Source organism: Coenobita brevimanus, chromosome 28, assembly GCF_032717465.1.
Source record: "Coenobita brevimanus isolate Jiangsu-jjx chromosome 28, ASM3271746v2, whole genome shotgun sequence".
Lineage (NCBI taxonomy): Eukaryota > Metazoa > Arthropoda > Malacostraca > Decapoda > Coenobitidae > Coenobita > Coenobita brevimanus.
This window is the reverse complement of record NC_136981.1, coordinates 13,640,796-13,660,822: the sequence shown is the minus strand read 5'-3', so window position 1 is coordinate 13,660,822 and position 20,027 is coordinate 13,640,796. Positions and strand designations below refer to the sequence as shown.

Below are 20,027 nucleotides of genomic sequence, written 5' to 3'. Positions count from 1 at the left end.
TGTAACTAAGGAGATTAAAAGACCGTTAGCACCGTGGATGAACGATTGTATACGGCAAGCTATGAGCGTTAGAAATGATACTCATAAAAAACTTAAATCTGATCGACATAATATAACTCTCTGTGAACAATATAAACAAGAAAAGAAGCTTGTTAAAGCTCTTAATACAGAGGGGAAAGCAGACTACTATCGCAGTCGGTTATGTAATAGCAGAGGAAGCACTTCAGCGACGTGGAAAATAATAAGAGAAATTATCCCAAACTGTAAAATTAACTCGGACGGTTACAACTGTGATAATAAAAATAAAACTGACGAATTCAATTTTCATTTTGCAAATGTCGGTAAGAAGACGTATGAACGAACACAAGAAGTCCTCCATGGTGAAAACGTGTCAGGTTCTATCAATTCTCCAAATATAATCTCAAGTGAATGTAATCTTTTTAGACCTCATCCTGTAGATACCGACACTATCATTCTTACGATAAAAGGCTTAAATGAGACTTGTTCTGTGGGCTCGGATGGCATTACACTGAGATTTGTTAAGGACGCACTCTGTGTTATAGCTTTTTACTTAACCTGTATTATCAATACTTCTGTCGCAACAGGCATTTTTCCTACAGCCTGGAAACATGCACTGGTACTTCCTCTCTATAAAAGTGGTGATGTAAATGATGTAAGCAATTACAGACCAATCTCACTATTGCCCATTGTCTCTAAAATACTCGAAAAGGTTGTTACCAATCAGCTCATACACTTCTTGGAATCTAACAAATCACTGTCTAATACCCAACATGGATTTCGTCCTAGATTATCCACCGAGACCGCTCTTACTGTCATAACAGATAAAATATATAATAACATGGACTCTAAGCAAGTTACACTGTTAACCTTGTGTGACCTCTCCAAAGCTTTCGATAGTATTAGTCATGACATTCTTTTAAGTAAATGTGCTAAGCTTAATATTGACTGCTTCTGGTTCAAAAGTTACCTAGAAAATAGGACTCAATCTGTCCGCCTGAGCAACACTATATCTGATAAACTGAATGTAGCTTACGGGGTCCCTCAAGGCTCAATCCTTGGTCCTGTCTTGTTTACCATCTATGTTAATGACCTTGCTGAGAGTATAAATGGATGTTCTTTGGTGCAATATGCTGATGATACCCAATTTCTCCATGCTGAGACTATAAATAATCTCGAGACTCTATCTCCAAAACAGAAGGAACCTTACGGATTGCAAAACATTATTTTCTTAGAAATGGACTTATGCTAAATCCAAGAAAAACACAATGTATCTTCATAGGTAATAGACGACTTCTATCACATATTCCTCCTAATACTGTCATAAATTGTTCTGGCGAGCACATTTACCCAAGCACTAGTGTAAAAAATCTAGGTGTCTACATCGACAGATATATGCTTTTTGATGTGCATATTATTGAATTAAATAAGAAAGTCATGGGAACACTTATGTTCATAAATCAAATATGTGAAAACTTTGATAAGTCAACTCGAAAAATTGTTGTACAGTCTCTAGCTCTTAGCATAATAAATTACTGTATAGGTATATGGGGTACGACAAATGATACCTTACTTCACCAAGTTCAGAAATTACAAAATTTTGCAGCTAAAGTAGCTATTGGGGGAGCAAGAAAGTATGACCATGTAACCCCCATCATAAAGGAATTAAAGTGGTTAAAGATTAAAGATAAACATATTTTTGACAGATGTACCAGTTTATATGGCTGTCAGTGGTTTTTATCCGGAGTGGTATCTAAAGTTGTCCACTGTCACTGAAAACACAGCCAGTACAACAAGACAGCGAAATAACCTTTTTGTGCCTAGAGCCAGAACAAACTCTGGTGCCAGAGCCATCACCATACTAGGACCCAAACTGTGGAATAATTTACCTACTGATATCACTCATTCTGGAAGCATACATGTTTTCAAATCTAAACTTAGGGAGTTAATTTTAAGTGATTTGTAGTTGATATTATCATGTATCGAATATGACATGACTATTTTTGTCTGTGACTTTGTATACCGATTTGTAAGAATAACCATATTTTATGGAAATAAATTATTTGAACTTTGAACTTTGAACTTCTCCCAGCCATTCCCCAGCCACTTATACTCGCATTACTTCCATCCTCTATGTTCAACAATTCCTTAGAGTGTTCTTTCCATCTGCTCACTTTTTCTCCCTTCTCCACTAGTAATCTACTATTTTTATCTTTCACTCCCCTACTAACTTCACTTCCACCCTGTCTTACTCTTTTCACCTCTTTCCAGAACATTTTCTCACAGTCCCTCCACTTTACACTCAAATTCCTTCCAAATTCCTCATCCACTCTCTTCTTACTCTCTCTTACTAATCTTTTCACCTCTCTCTTTCTTTCTACATATAACTCTCTCTTCCGCCTCTCAACTTCTTCCACGCCCCTATTTCTCATCCATTCATTGTACGCTTTCTTCTTTTGTGCCACAGCCTGTCTCACCTCTTCAGTCCACCACGCTGTTCCTTGCACCCCCCTCCGTCTTCTCTTCCTTCCACACACCACATCACATGCTGCACATATTTCTTCTGTAAATATCCTACACACAACTTCCACGTCTCTCATCTGCTCCAATTCATATTTGTCCAATCGTTCCTCCACTTCTCTCTTATACTCTGCCTTTTTCTCATCCTCTTGTAACCTTTCCACTCTCCTTGCAACTACTCCTTCCTCTCGTCTTTCCCTTCTTCTATTCCTCCATCTTACTTGAATCCTAATTCTGGCCACCACCAAGTAATGGTCAGAAAGTTCACTCCCCCAGCCTCTACAAGCTCTTACATCCATTACACATCTTCGCATCCTTTCATCCACACACACATAATCAATCATTGCCTTCCTTTCATTCAGTTCACCACCCACCCTTCTCATCACTCGCCATGTATAACTGTGGATCATTTTATGCCTGAAGAGGGTATTGGCTATCACCAACCCCCTCCCAGATCTCATAAGGAGATAAAGGCATGAATAAGTCGTTTTAGGTGAGCTACGAATGTTTTCCTATAGAAATAAAAGTAAAAAGTCGGCCCTCTCAAAAGTTAAGACTATATATTGATTTTTTTGTGGTATCTGTTGCATTCCGATTTTCTTATTTTTATGGTAGGGGTGTTCTTAGATCAAATGGACACATGCATATCTTCGTGCCGATCAATGTATATTTAGATAACCTCATGAATTTTTTAAAGTGGGGTATGACTTTATGAGGTAAAATAATCCAACCCTATTTTATTTTCTTCACAGCTCGCCTCCTATGGGGACTACGTGGACAAGATTTACACACCAAAGCCATAAACCTTGCCCTTCAATCTCCAAGCAGCAACTGTCTCAGGGAACTTTGAGTATTTTTCAATTTTTTTTTACACTGCCTTTGGAAGTGGACTTTTTTTTTTTTTTTTTTGTAGGTAAAGCAATAAAAGACTAATTACTATTCAATTTTCATTAACATTTTATTTAGTATTAAGGAATTTTAAAACAAATTTTAGAAGGGTTTAAAATTTAAAATCCGTTCAATAGTTTAAGTAATTTATTTTTTAAGATCCAAGGCATATTTGGAGCTACCTCACCTATGACGTCGATAATTTGAACGTTATCTGTCCAGGGTAGGCAGGGTAGGTGGTTGAATGAGTTTGTGGGCAATGCAGGAGGGTGAGTGGGCAGGATGGGTTGATGAGTGGGTGAGTGATGAATGGGAAAATAGATCCATGGGATGAATAGGACACTGACATGGTGAATGTATCCGTGGGAAAATGAACCCAAGGAGGGATATACTGTAAGTCCAGTCATAATGTGACCCCGGGGGTCGTCTGCTGCTGCAGGGGGATGGTTCCCCAGGACCGTGGATAATGACAGTATGCAAGATCATATTATTTATATATATATATATATATATATATATATATATATATATATATATATATATATATATACCGAATGACAAAAAGCAATGAGAAAACGCGAAGCCTGAAGAAACTAAATCACCCAAGGGGATCAGATTGGCAGCTTGGAATGTAGGCAGCTTGAAGCGTAGAGCGTGGGAAGCAGCTGAGTTCATGAGTAGGTGGGTGGATGCTGGCTGTAAACAGGAGGGTAGGTACAGGGATGGATCAGCCAGAATGATTGCTGAGGGATGGGGGGGGGGTTGTAGATATAAGTTATTTTGGTAGGACAGGGCAGATGGATATGGTGGTGTCGGTGTGCTGGTAATGGACAAATGGGTGGAGTATATCATGAATGTAATAATGATGGATGAACGGATTATAGAAGTGAAAATTTTGATCAGTAGGCTCACAATTTCATTTATACCTACGTATGTTCCACAGGCAGGCGTGGATGATTTAGAAAAAGATAGTTTGTGGGGTGACTTGATACATGTAGTAAATGGTATGGGGGATGATGAGATTGAAGTATTGGGAAGGGATTTAAATGGTAATGTGGGTGAAGCAGGTCAAAGATATTAAGTACATAGGAGATCTGCATATGGTACGAAGAATATGGAAGGGGAATGGATACCCGAGTTTGGAGAGGCAATGAACTTGATTGTGTGTAACACGCATTTTAGGAAGAGAGAAAGTAGGTTGATTACACACGAGTCTGGGAAAATGAGTAACCAGATAGACTATTTTCTGGCCAGGAGGACTGGTAGGAGGATGGTAATGGATGTTAAAATTACAGGGAGCGAGGAGTGTGTGCAGCAACACAAATTACTGACATGTAACATGGTGCTTAAGGAGCAGGTGGTGAAGAAGAGGACCTGTGCACCTAGGAGGAAAATATGGAAGTTGAAAAAAGCAGTAAGGGATGCCTTCTACAGCGAGATAAAGTGGCGGCTGAAGAGGAAGCTGTTGACAGCAGCATTAATGAACAGTACAGAGGTCTCAAGAACAATCAGTGTGTCGATGGACAAGGGGACCACCAGGGCATAAAGTAACATGGTGGCTGGATAAGGGTGTAGAAGCTACAGTTAAAGTGAAAAGAATGCTTTTTTCGGGAATGGAAAAGGAGTGGTAACAAAGAGGAATACTTGGCTCCCAAACATGGAGATGGAAAAGTGGTATACAGGGCAAAATCTGAGTCTCAGAAACCCTTACTGGATAACCTAAATAGCTTTGAAAGGAAGAATATGGTACTTAATGTGGCAAATCAGATGAAGAGGGGAAACAGGGATATCATAGGCGAGCAGTGTGTGAAGAATGATGGAAGAAAGGTAATGGTGAACAGTGAGGATATTAAAGATGCCTGGAAAGAGTTTTAAAACCAGTTGCTGAATGAAGATTTTAACTGGAACAGGCAAGATTTGGAGTCTGTGGATCTAGTGCTTGGCCCTTGTCTTTGATTGACGCTGCTACTATGAGCAGGGCAATAGACCGGATGAAGCTGGGGAAGGCAGCAGGCGTGTACGGGCTGATTGTTGAAATGCCGATGGCCTCAGGTGTGGGGTTAGTTGCTGATTTGTTAAATACGATTATATATGAGTGTGTTGTCCCAGATGACTGGCTGAAGACTATGACTGTACATGTGTACAAAGGGAAGGGCAATGCTCTGGAAAGAGGAAATTGTAGAGGCATAAAACTTTTGGACCAGATAATGAAAGTTATGGAGAGAGTTCTAGAAGGTACAATTACAGAAAGAGGGAATACTGATGAGATGCAGTTTGGGTTTCTGCCAGGCAAAGGGACCACCGATGCCATGTTCATTGTTCAACAGCTTCAGGAAAAAATATCTAGGAAAGAAAAGGGATCTGTACTTTGTTGTTTTTTATTTGGAGAAGGCCTTTGACAAAGTCGCATGGGAGGCGGCGAAGTGGGCAATGGAAAAATGTAGGATCGAGGAGTGGCTGGTTAGAGTAGTTGTACTAAACATGTGAGTGCTATAGCACCCAGGTGAATGTGAATGGAGATTTCAGTTATGAGTTTTCCATGAATGTTGATGTGCATAAGGGGTCAGTCTTGAGCCCCTTATTGGTTATCATGGTGTTTGAAACCCTCTCATGTGACTTTAGAGATGGACTCCCGTGGGAGATGTTGTATGCCGGTGATTTGGTGTTGATTGCAGAGAATGAAAGGGAGGCGGAGGAAAGAATTAAGAAGTGGAGAGATGGTATCGGGCAAAAGGGCTTGAAAGTAAAGGCAAATAAAACAAAGATGATAACATCAAGGATTGGTGATTGTATTGTCAAAGAAAGGGGAAAGTGGTTATGTGCATTTTGCCACAATGGAGTGGGAAGTAATTCCATCTTGTGCAGTGTTTGTGATAAGTGGGTGCATAAGAGATACAGTGATATTAAAGATAGGCTACAAGATAATACTGATTCCATGTGTGTGGTGTGTCAAGGATAACAGGTGGAGATTGTCAGGCGCGAAAAGATTGATCTTGCTGGTGAGTCTCTTGAGTGTGTGGAAAAGTTTTGTTACCTGGGAGACATGTTATGTGCTGGAGGTTCAGGAAGCCGTTGCCTCTCCTGAAATTGAGAGGGTTCGCCCTCCATGCTAAGGGATCTTTGTATGCGGCATGTGTGCTGTATGGTAGTGAAACCTGTGCAGTTAAGGGAGAGGATGTACATAGGTTCAAACGTACAGAAATGACAATGATTAGGTGGATGTGCAATGCGTCCTTGAATGCGAGGCCTAAGGGAGGCTAGGTTGACGATGGAAGAGATGAGAGGAAGGATGAGGGGTAGACTGAAATGGTCTGGGCATGTGACGAGAATGGGGGATGACAGTTGGGTGCAAAAAGTGAAGTGTGAACGTTGGGGGTGGGGTTGCCAGAGGCAGACCGAAAAAGTCCTAGGACGAGATCACAGAGGGTGACTTCAGGGATAAGGGACTGAATAGGGAGGCTGCCAGAGATCGAGCAGCGTGGACAGCCGCCATTAGGTGACCAAGGCCGATGCATCCAAGCATGTTGGAGCCCTTATAAACAAAACAATATATATATATATATATATATATATATATATATATATATATATATATACGTTGGCGGACACCAGGGGTGCTGTGGTTGAACCAGTGTCGCATACTATAAAGTATGCTTGGACCCAGTCGGCTTGCGCGGGCCGATTACACTTGGTTCACAGACTACACACTCATCCAGAGCCACTCCAACACTACAGTTACACTTACAAGCACTTCTTACCCTACATACAATCTCAACTAGACAGCCTAAGCCACTTGGTAGAGATACATTGGCTGTATCGTCCCGACTTCGGTCGGGATAGGCCGGTCCTGCAGTGGATACTCAAACGGCTGATGATGATTATATATATATATATATATATATATATATATATATATATATATATATATATATATGCACCGTATATTCATCTGTGGTGCACTGTTCACCTTTGATGCTTAGGATTAATAATGATGGAAAGCGCTAACTTTTAATGCGGAATGTAGTTTTTGTAGCTACTGCAACATTTAATATGGGAAATTTTATTTACATAGTTTCAAAATTTTGTTTCCTTCTGATAAAATGGAGAGACCCAAGAGATAACCGATACAAAAGTATAGGTAGACCTATATTGTTCGGGATCGAGACCTTCCCCCGTCCAACCCTCCCTCTACTGCCTATTAAATATTAATTCAGCACTGTCACACGTTCAGTACGCCATGACTGACCAAGAAGAATTCATATAGTATGGATTAACTTGCTTTAGCATTAACGAGACAGTGGTAGGTGGTAGTGACCATCATCTACCCACTTAATGCAGTACTGCCTAATCTTTCCGTGGCTGATTTAATACTGAGGGACAAGCCTAATGGTTTCCTGTAGCCCAGGAAACCATTTACAATTCTGGATGATAACATTCTAACCAGATAACTTGGTGATGTGAACCCTGCTATTGTTCCTCTGCTAACTGCAGTGAGAAGCTAATGCAGTGTCCATCCCGAATGAAACCTGTACTCGTACACTCTCCGATGAGCCTCGCTGTGGCGAGACGTTATCCATAGTAAGGGAACATTGATTCACTGCACTTGCTTGTCTGCACTTAATGGAACTGCTTGGTCATTCAGACAGGTAAACTGGTGAAAATTAAAGGACATATGCAACGTACGAGTAAACGTCTTTCTCTTGCCCATAAATTGATAGATGCGGGTGCATGTGTGTGTGTGTGTGTGTGTGTGTGTGTGTGTGTGTGTGTGTGTGTGTGTGAGAGAGAGAGAGAGAGAGAGAGAGAGAGAGAGATTTAGCCACTGACCTAAAATGTGGTTGCCTCTAACAGGGTATCCAGCGAAGGTCATAGCGTGCGAGTGGTCTGCCGTGACGATGATAAGGGTTTCATCTAGGTCCAGGGAGGAGAGAGCGAGGGACACTGCTTCTTCCATCTGTATCACCTCCTCTAGGGCGCGACCAGGCTTGGTGTGATGGAGTCCCTTGTCTATTAGTCCTCCTTCCACCTGGAGATATAATATACATATCGTCAACACCACTGAGCACAGCATGAACACCCTAACCATCTCATGGTCGGAATAACTCTTGTATTCTCCTTCATGTAACGTCAAGCGGATATATAGGGTGGTTGGTAAATAACTCCACTAAAACTCACATGGTGTGTTTTGGGGAAGGCTCAGTCTGTTTGTGTGGATTTGGATATGGCACTGGCAGTAGGAAATGAAATAATGATGCAGATTGACACTGATCACCCTGACTGAGCAGTTCCCACAACACATTAAGAATCGCCCAACGAAGTGAGAGAGAAGCGCTGTACATGAAACACCCTCCATCCTGAGACACACGGCTGTATTATTTAACCTGCGACAGCCAAAATGTAGGCAGGCTCTCAATTTTTCACGGTTATTTATGGAGCACATGTAATTATTAGACGTTTTCAGCCTGCATTCCACATTACATACTGAGAATAGCAACGATACTGACAGATTAGTCAGGTTCAGTCATCACATGCTTCAGAAAAATTAGGTCAAAACGTGGGAGCCTGTCTGCACTTTTTCCTATCAGTTTTAGTATTACTGTTCTGAGTCATGGGGATCTGTGAGAGTTACACGGACTACATTGCCTCTGATTCCTTCTGTATCCCCTTCTCTAGGGGTTCATCTGGCTGATTTCTGTTTACTCCCTTGTCTATGTGCCTCGCTTCCTCCTGCTAACACGCCATCAGAATTCAACACAACCAGATCACCATAGTTACCTTCTTATGGTTAGGTTGTCTCAGGGAATTTAATCCACCCAACGACAAACGATTTTATGCTTCTGAGAGTGAGTCATAGGAGTCTGAGTGTTGTTGTCACCATTAACGTCCGTATGGTTGGAACAATTTTAGTATTCTGTTCCACACATTAGACTAATGTACTCAGCCGAGAGTGGGTCACAGTATTTCTGAAAAGTTAAAGTTGTCACTATAGGCGTTCTTATTTTATGAAGGCAGTTTGGGTGGGGCAGCCTAAGACCTCACACCACTAGCTCTGGTGCCACATTACTGCCGCCACACACTTGTAATTATGCCTTCTCACCTCTCTCTCCCTCCCTCTCCTATTTTAAGTTAGTAACTACTTATAAATGAATTTTAAATGCTCAGTATAAATGTAATTAAAAAAAAAAAACTACAGTATAGTATATATCCCATAAGACTTGTCAGCGCTGCTTTTGCGACTTTGTCAAGTGGAGTGACACAAGAGATAGCCTTGTGTGTGTGAGTCATACTCGGTCAGTCTCCCGCCATGGAAGCTTGCCCATCAAAATTCAAAACAAGAGAAAAAAAATAAAGAACATAAAATTAGAAGTAGTTAATATAAATGTAAATATGAGAAAGAGAGAGAGGAGGGGGGGGAGAGAAGCACGTGTGTGGCGGCGATGTGGCAACAGAGCTAGCAATGTGATGTCTTACGAGGCCCCACCCAAACTGCCTTCATAAAATAGAAAGCCTATAGTAACTCTCTTGTGCTCTGGATAACCCTAGTATTGTGTTTCATTTAATGCTGGATTCCATTTGCATCATTTCCTCTAGCGAATGGCCAGGCTGGTTCCTGTGTACGTCCTTATCATTGTGACCCGCTTCGACCAATTTATCTCTATCTACTATAACCAGGTGCCTTAATCCCAAAATGGGTGGTCACAAACAAATCGTCTCTATGTCACATTGTCCTTCCCATCAGGCTGCCATCCCTCAACACCACATTGCAATCAGACAGGGCACACCATCAGCAACTTTAACACCGTACACACTCTCACCGCCAACTGACATTAACCAGTCCAACCCGAGGACTTATTTCTAATCTGAGTTTTGCACGTCATGAGTTTTTCTTCCATTCAGGAGAGAATTTTCGAATTGGAAGTGTCAAATATAGCCTCATTTAACCTTTTCACTATAAGGAGATGTGCCCCAAGTCAAATATAATCGTGCTTATAGTAGTCTGACTGGGTCAAAAACACGTCATCACAGTGAAGCGGCTGAAGGCTGCTTCTACACTCGCAATGTACTTTGCTAAGATTCTAGCAACTGAATCATTCACTTCTACGCCAGCTTCAACAATAATCTTCAGCCATGATGTCGGCCAACACACGAAGCATTAACAGGGGTGTTACAAGAAGGGTTACCATTGTCCTTCGTGAGGTCCATACCTTCCTAGCGAAGCTCACCATGTTGGCAAGTGCACCGAACTATTATCTTGAACATCGTTAACAAGGTTAGCATGGAATACCGGTACTTGGTAAGCTCCATACCGGCCCAGTGAAGCTTACTGTGTTCGAGATTCTTTTCGTTAATAAGAACACACGTCTACTGTGGAGGTAATCACACGTACCGAGTCCATATTCTATGTGACACAGGAGGCTTCGTAGCACGTCTTCCATTGCACTTTATTTGCATAGTACACATTCACATTATCCTGTAAGCTATTTATATCGCTTAGCGTCGGAATAGTATAAATTAGTAACACAAATGAGAATACTGAGTTTTATGTACAAAATAATCCGCTAAGGAACAGTTACGAAATCTCCAATGCCACTCAGAGTACGACCCAGGTTTGATAATGACGTGAACTGAACACATTGATACACTGTGGATGATAGAGTTTTTGACTGGGGGAGTCGGTGGCCGAATGTTAACCCGCCCCGTCCCGACCACTTTTTGACCACTGGTACCCCCCAATCCCGACCATTTTTCGACCCCGTTTTTTTTTGCTAAAACTTTCACTTTTGGTGAGAAACATCGAAAATTCATAGAGAAATCGCTCACCTGAGGTTTAAAATACTTATTACAGGTAGGAGAGCCTCCTTACCTTACTGGGTTTTCTATCAGGCTTGCCACCAAAGAAAACGAGTTCTATGGGAGGATAACTATTTCACACCACTCATAAACGGTATTTATTTATTTACTGTTACGAATTTATATGTAGTACAAGAGTATATTGGTTTTCAAGCAGTAATATAGGCATTATAAGCATTGTTTCACTCACTAATACCTGACCTTTTTTTGCCACATTACCTGATCATCATTTCTAACTGTTTCTTCCTCTAATGCTATGTAAAGTTTGTCCTCCACATTGTCATTGATTGGGGAATCACTCTGGCCCTGAATTTCGTACCGTGGCATGACATGGCTATACTGGCCAGGTCACTGATAACAGGTGAATTGCTGAGAAAAGGGCATGCAGGGGGGGGAGGAGGTCATGCTGGGTAAGGCATTGTCTCTGCCTGGCATCTTGTTGAGGAAGGTGTCCCGTGTATACGTACCAAAAATGACTCGCGAAAATTGAAAATTGTGGAAATTATGAACCTTGCAATTGCAGGACGTTGAAGTACGTCCTCGGGATTAGCTGTGACAAAACGTGAGGACGTGGAAGTACGTCCTCGGGACGGCGCGGGTTAATGTATCCAACTTGGAACTGGAAAACCTCAAGTTCCATTTTCTGGCCAGCCACACAGTTGGAGAAAGCTTATTTCCTTCTTGTACATTTACTCCGCAGTCTGGATATAACTATGTTAGCAGCGTCCCGCATTCTAGTAGAAGATTAAGCTTTGACAAAAAAAAGAAAAAAAAAAAGTCTACTTCTATGACTCCCCAGCGTTGATGGGCTTTAATCCCAGATCTGCTTCTGTACTAAATCTTTTTTAGGAATGGTGTTTAAGGGGAAAAACTTGCAAAAGGCATCAGGAAGGGTTTTTGACGGCAATGCAAAACGATGGGTCATAGAGTGAACCACTTTCGCATTCAGAGCTACTTCCTTGACATGTTTCTGTAGCCCCGATTTTGATCCCAGCAACGTCAGAGCCCGATCAGTTCAGACTCCACATCAATTTTCCCAGGCAATTCCGTTAGCTGGGATGAAAGAAGTCAACTTTTCCATCACATCTAAAGCTTTCGTGGTAGTTTCAAGCTGTGTACAGAGCAGATATTTATTTTTCATATCATGCATAAATACCTATCTAAACAAACACGAGTAGCTGTGCACAAGAACTCATATCCATTGATTCATCCATCTGTAGCCTACAGCGAACTTACCCAATGGAGACAGTTTAATCTCTTGTATCACTTGTTCCATGATTTTTGCTGACATTTCACTAATTCTCCGTTTCACTGTGGCGTTTGGCAAGGAAATTTGCTAAATCTTATGTATACTTGACACTCCAAGAACCCGCTTGACCAAGCGGCATAATTAAAGTTTCACCAATCGTGTGGGCCTATTCCTTCCTAGCTATTTGAAGGTAAACCTCATAATTATGATGCCTCTACCACACTTAAGTTCTGTTGTTGGAAAGCAGCACTCCCATGCAGTCTCCGTTTTCCTAAACTCTGTTCAAGGCGCTTGAAAAACCTGGGGTCTTTCTCCGCATGCTGAGGGTGGATTGTCATCAGATGATGCTTCAGCTTACTAGGCCGCATATTAACAATTCCCAGCACTTTGAGACAGCACATACTGAGGTTTCTCGATGCTATCAGCGAAGACTGATGGAAATCCGTAGTTAACGTATTCATCATTGTACTTCTGCTTCTAAGCAACACTGGCAGCCATCGCATATCTATCTATCTATCTATCAATCTATCTATCTATATCTAAATCTATCTATCTATATCTATCTATCTATCTATATATCTATATAGAGTATATACTGTATATAAATATATATATATATATATATATATATATATAAATATATATATATATATATATATATATATATAGTCAGGCATCATAATAACTATTAAATTCTACAAATTCTTCACGTGTGGTAGCCGGTTCCATCGTCGCCTTTACTTATGCAAAGATTATGTAAAATCATGGTTTCACTGAAAGAAAACAATGTGAAATATCGTGTGAAATTACTAAATGTAGCATTACGCTTTGAATAACCGTATTTAATAATTACCATATAATTTTCATACTCACAATTTTTTAAACAGTAAATACTGATACAAAAAAAAAAAAGGGCAAAAGGTGTCCAACGCATCTAAAGAAACATAAGATACCACATAAAAATTAGTAATCTTTTTTTTCTTTTTTTATGCGAGGAAGAAGGAACCAAAGGCTGAGCCCGCAGAATGTTCCTTCTAAGAAGAAAAAAAAAACAATACAAAAGAGAGCCAAATTCAAGAGCCATTCATTTTGAGATACCTGGACACACTGCATTTGAAAGACTAGAGATCATAGGAAATAGGAAATACAGACAGAGGGAGACAGTTCCAGAGTTGACCCGTTGCATAAATGAAGGACTGGGAGTAACGGTTAACTCTTACATTAGAGAGTTGGACAGAAAAGGGATGAGAGTTTGATGATAGATGGGAGCTACACGCCCGTCGTAGAAGTGGAGGGATGCAAGCAGACAGTTCAGAGGAGCAGTGACCACTGAAGTAGCGATAGAAAAGAGATAAAGAGGCAACAGTGCAGCAAAGAGACAGAAGTTGAAGGGAGCCAGTAAGAGGAGGAAAGTTAATGAGACGAATAGGCTTTGACTCCACCCTGTTGAGAAGAGCTGTATGTGGGGAGCCTCCCCACACATGAGAGTTGTACTCTAAACAGGGGCGAATAAAACCCGTGTATAAAGTCAACAACTGTGCAGGGGTAAAGAAGGCACTGAGTTGGCTTAGCACACCTAATCTCTTGGAAGCAGATTATACAAGAGATGCAATATGATCTTTCCATGATAAGTCCCTTGTGAACGAAACCTCAAGCATGTTCAAGGATGATGCAGGATTGAGCTGGATATTGTTAAACATTAGTGGGTACTCCTGTGCAAGATTTTGACAGGATGATAGGTGTAAACACTGAGTCTTTGATGCATTAAAAACAAGATAATTTTTACCCCAGTCAGAGATACGAGCCAAGTCAGACATTAGGTGTGCCATAGCCTCATCCCTTGTTTGCTGAAGTAACTGCTGAGATGGACGTTGCAGAAACCGAATGGAAATGTGAAGGGTGGAATCATCAGCGTACGAGTGGATGGGGTTAGATGAACAGCTTAGAAGGTCATTGACGAATAAAAGGAAGAGAGTTGGTGATAGGACAGAGCCCTGAGGAACACCACTGTTGACAGATCTAGGAGAAGAACGATGGCCGTCTACAACAACAGCTATAGAACTACCAGAAAGAAAGCTATAGATGAAGGCACAGCGAGAAGGATAGAAACCGTAAGAGGGCAGTTTGGAAATTAAAGATTTATGCCAGACTCGATCGATAGTCTTTGATATGTCAAGTGCAGTGGCAAAGCTTTCGCCAAAGTCCCGAAAGGAGGATAACCAGGAGTCTGAAAGGTCGTTGAGAAGATCGCCAGTGGAGCGTCCCTGACGGAACCCATACTGACGATCAGAAAGAAGGCTGTGATAGGAAAGATGCTGTAAAATTTTTCTGTTAAGAATAGACTCGAAAACTTTTGAGACGCAGGATGTTAAAGCAATTGTACGATATTTAGACTTAAGAGGGTTGGGAATGGTCACCCTTCTTTAGAACTGACTGAATGAGAGCAAACTTCCAGCAAGAAGGAAAGGTACAAGTTGAAAGACAAAGGCGAAAGAGTTTACCTAGGCAGGGTGTAAGCACAGAAGCACAGTTCTTGAGGACAACAGGAGGGACTCCATCAGGCCCATATGCCTTGTTAGTACTGAGGCCAGTGATGGCAGAAAATACAGCAGCTGAAGAAACTTTAATGTCAGCCATGAGGAAGTCAGAGGGGGGGAAGTCATGGAGGAACAGCACAGGAATTGTCTAAGGTGGAATTGGAGGAGAAAGTTTGAGCAAATGGATATGCTTTATCAGTAGAAAAAAATAGCTACAGAGCCATCAGAGCAGAAAAGAGGAGGGAAGGATGATGAGGTAAAGTTATTAGAAAGGCTTTTGGCAACTTGCCAAAAGGAGCAGGAAGAATTCGAGTTGGAGAGTTGAGAACATTTAGTGCGGATGAAATTATTTTTAGCAGAGCGAAGAACACACCTAGCACGATTCCAGGCACAAACATAAAAAAGATGTGATTCAGATACTGTTTTCAGTTTGCAGCCTACTCTACTCAGCATTAAAATTTCAAATTCTTTGTCATAAATTTTAGGTCAGAGCTGCTAACTGTGCATTGGAATCGGGTTTGGTGAAAGCCTTTTGATTTAATTTTCATCATAACATGGTGATTTTTTTTTTTTCAGCAATGATTTTAATCCAGATCGATTGGTGAAAGTGAATTACTTGAATTTCGTCATATATTTTAAATCTGCAAGTAGCCAATGATAAAAAAATTAATGAGTGAATGACAAAATGAACAAAAATGAGATTACAAAGAGAATATGTGACAGCTATTGAAATACCCACCTCAGGAGGAGACCCCGGGGGAGGGCGAGACACTCACCCCAGGAGGAGGCCGTGGGGAGGTGCGCAAGGGCACCTAGCCAGACAGGCCCATGTCCCCCATTACCATATGCCCCTCTTCCCCCCAACGGAACTAGCAGGGAGTTCATCGCCCCGCCGCACTACACTCCAGCCGGGATGACACTCGCCAGAATCGGGGTGGGACTTATACCTATGCAGTCCATAGTATGCCTTTGGTAACATCCACCAAACTTACCAGCAGAGGAACGTCCACCGTACTTCCTTCACCTACAGTCCCCACAGGGAGCAGTGCAGCAGCAACATCCACCGGACTTGTGCTGTAGAGGGAGCATCGACCAGGTCTCCCTCATCTGCCACCAGCAGCAGGGGCACGGTAACATCCACCAGACTTACCACAGAAGGAACATCCACCAGACTTTGTGCACCTGTCGTCCCAGGGAAGGGAGCAAAGCTGTGGCAGCGTCCACCGGACCTGTCATTGAGGGGACTTCCATCGGATTCCCCTCGGCTGCATTCCTCCCCCGGCAGCAGGGCCTCGGTAATATCCACCGGGCTTGGCAGGAGGAAGGGACGTCCACTGGACGTCCTACCTCCACTACCCCGTAGTGGAGCCTCGGTAACATCCACCGGACTTGCCAGGCAGAAGGAACGTCCACCAGACTTGCCAGGCAGAGGGAACGTCCACCAGACCTCTTTCGTCCACTGCCCACAGTACCGTCCACTGGACTTGCCAGGCGGGAGGAACGTCCACCGGACTTCCTTCGTCCACTGCCCTGGAGTGGAGTTATGGTAATGTCCACCGGACTTGCCAAGCAGAGGGAATGACCACTGGTCTTCCTTCCTCCACTACCCCGGAGGCTTCCTCCGAGGACAGCGTTCCTGGCTCGGCCCGCCCCTCCAGAGGCCAAGCGGGACGTCCTTCGCACTCCCCCGTACCCCTAGGGGCAGAGATTGCTCCCCAACAGAGTCCCTGGTCTAGAACATCTAGAGCAGCCCCATCGTGAGCCTGGGAGTCCGTTCACTGCAGCTAGCCCCTCAATGCCACCAGCCGCTGTCGAACTCCCCGAGTGAGAGCGGCTGCAGGCAGCCTCCGATGGCCTCCCCACCCCAGCAAGAACATCCTTCGAGGGATGCCCTGAAGTCCCCAGGCTGGGACCAGCCCGGACCCTCCAGCAAGACTCCCACCACCTCCAAGGACAGGCGCCAAGCAGCACACCTACTAACCCAGTTTGGCCCCAGTCCCAAGGGCCACCACACATCTCAGGACCCCGCCAGAAGGTGGCCGCCCATGACGCCACCCCACAGCCCACACCAGACGACCCACCACGCAACCCGAGACTTGCACCTTTCCCAAGAACGCACCCCAGACGGCCCCTCTCCTACACGTGGGCGTCACCTACACCTGCCTGACCTCTACTAGTCTACTTTTATCGTTATGTGCTAATACTGACGTTTACTTTCTCATATGTAATATGTGCCGAAAATCTTTTGCATGGTAATATACGTGTAAGATTGGTTAGCCTGTGTCTGAGCCCTGTCCCTTTGTTGCATGCTCTTGACCCGGTCCTGAAAAAGAACCCAAGTCCATGCCTGTGTTCTGAGTACAAGAAGTTGGATCCAGAACACGCTGCATAACAGCCACATCGAAGGTAGAGGTGTGATAGGGAGACCACCAGTGATCCAGGAAGGCAGTGGAGGAACACATATGCTAAACTATAAAGCTGTATCCATAGCTTAATATAAAAATGGGTAGATAGACAGATGGAAACAAAAATGTCAGTTTCACAGTACTGATATCAATTGAATATCTCGCATGTAACACTAGAATACTGTACAGAAAGCAGTAGATATTTCTCACAAACTTACATTTGCAGGCACCAACTGGGGCTGTGGCCAAATGGAAGGTTACAACACGAAACGAGGGAGACATACTTGCATCCTGCACACAGTCGTAATTTTGTTGGGAGAATCCATTCTATAGGGTGCAGCTACACTTGCCCGAAACATGTGTTGGCACCATGTTTCAAACTGTGTCTGGAACAATTTTACAGACATGTTTGAAACACAAGTGTCTCGAACATGTTGGCAACTCTGCTGGAATCATGTTGGTAGCACCGGTGTGGAGAGGCTTTGAGCTGCGGACATGAATCTAACATAGCAGTCAGGGGCGCACCCACGAGGGGGACCAAGGGGGCCATGGCCTCCTCCGAAATTTCCTTCCTTGTAAGAAACAAAATACACTAATAGTCGTTAAAATAAAATAAACATTCGCTTTATGTAAATAAAATATTCCATTTTCTGTGTATTTCAAATGCACAGAAGTAAATAAAAGTGACTTCCATTAGATTTTTTTTTCTAGCCACAATTTTCATTTTTATGGCCCCCATCCCGAAAAATATTCCTGGGTGCGCCCCTGATAGCAGTAGACCATTACCAGCAACTGTGATACCATTTCAGAATCTTTTTTGAGATCCTGAAGATATTACGAAATTCTGAACTATCCTCCATTTGCACCGGTAGCAGTCCAGTGTCATCTCTAACGAGCTCATTTACAAAATGATGTCCATCGCCATAGGAGTTTGCCTTAAGTGATGGACGCACCCAAAATCGCCACAAGCAAGTTTTTTTTGTCCCTGAGTGCACACAATACAACCGTTGTGACTGCAGCAAGGAAGCGTCCTCTCTCATCACCATGTTGCTGGGTACTGTCTCTCACAAGTCTGGACCACACAGTTACTTCAACTTTGTTTCCAACATGTCACTGACTTTCTCGAAAACCATGCTTGTGACATTGCCCATAACATGTCTGTGACATGTTGCTAACATGTTCGAGGCATGAATCTAACTTGTCACGAGCAATGTTTCCGACAATGTTCGAGGGCAAGTGTGGCCACACACCTAGAGGCAAGTAGGACTTTATATATGGTTTGCTCGAAAATTTCACTTCTGCAAACGAATATTGCATACACTTGGCCATTTTTTTTCTTGGCTGTTCATTGGTCCAGCGGCGTCAAAACGCATAGTCTTTACAGTCTAGATATCTCAGCAAGCCATGCCCTCTTTCCCTGGCCCCTAAGTTATCGTACGGCTGGCTGGGCTGTAGAATATCACTTACCGTCTGACCAAGGAGCTGCTAAGATCTAATAATAACATTCATTGCACGATATACTAATGTTCAATACCCGTGGATTTGCAGTTATTTATGCTACATAATTTTCCCTTACACCGCTATACTCGTGAATGTTTTGTCTATGGAAATTAATTACCAAAAGTTAAAGGAAGGCTACAGTAATAAAATTAGAGCGAGAATAAGTACAAGAATAGATGAAAAATGTTTATACAGTATCACTTTTTACTTATCACTGATTTTTACAGTAACTATCTAGCCAGTTAAAGAATAAAGTAAGATTTCTCAGAGAGAAAATTATCTTGATTACCATGGTACCTTCAAATTTTATGAAAAGTATGGCAAAGTGAGGTGAATTTTTATGTAAAAATTTGCGATCGCAGCGACTTCCATGTTTGGGTGGAGTGTCCTTCCACCTCTCCCTCCCTTGTCTCTGTACCGCAGTCCCCCCCCCTCTCTCTCTCTCTCTCTCTCTCTCTCTCTCTCGTAATGTACAATAGCGTCCAGGATGCTGAGGCTGAGTTGCGCTGAGCGACAGTTGGCAACACGAAATGGCGTCAAAATCATGCCAGTGAGGCTTACAAGTCAATGCACTCGCAGATCTTTGCATGAAAATTTCTCTACCTCAGCTCTGCCAAAATTTTCATAAAATTTGAAGTAACCATGGTAATCAAGATAATTTTTTCTCTGAAAATTCTTACATTATTCTTGAACTGGCTGGATAGTTGCTGTAAAAAATCAGTGATAAGCAAAAAGTGGTATAAACATTTTTCAACCATTGTTGTACTTATTCTTGCTCTAATTTTATTACTGTAGCCTTCCTTTACTTTTTGGTAATTAGATTCCATAGATAAAACATTCACGAGTATAGTGGTGTAAGGGAAAATTATGTAGCACAAATAACTGCAGATCTACAGATATTAAAACATTCATACATCGCACGATGAATGTTTTTATATATCAGATCTTAGCAGCTCCGTGGTCAGACGGTAAGTGGCATTCTACAGCTCAGCCAGCCGCACGATAACTTAGGCGCCGGGGAAAGGGGAGGTGGCTTGCTGAGATATCCAGAATACAATA

General features: G+C 42.5%; 1 protein-coding gene across 1 annotated transcript in view; it reads right to left on the bottom strand.

The window, feature by feature from the left end:
- LOC145394740 (alkaline phosphatase-like) overlaps positions 1-20,027 on the bottom strand; it is a 315,874-nt gene that overhangs the window by 61,624 nt on the left and 234,223 nt on the right. Inside the window, exon 9 of the mRNA XM_080268520.1 lies at positions 8,254-8,452. Coding sequence (XP_080124646.1) covers positions 8,254-8,452 — 199 coding nt within the window. The remainder of the gene's footprint in view (positions 1-8,253; positions 8,453-20,027) is intronic.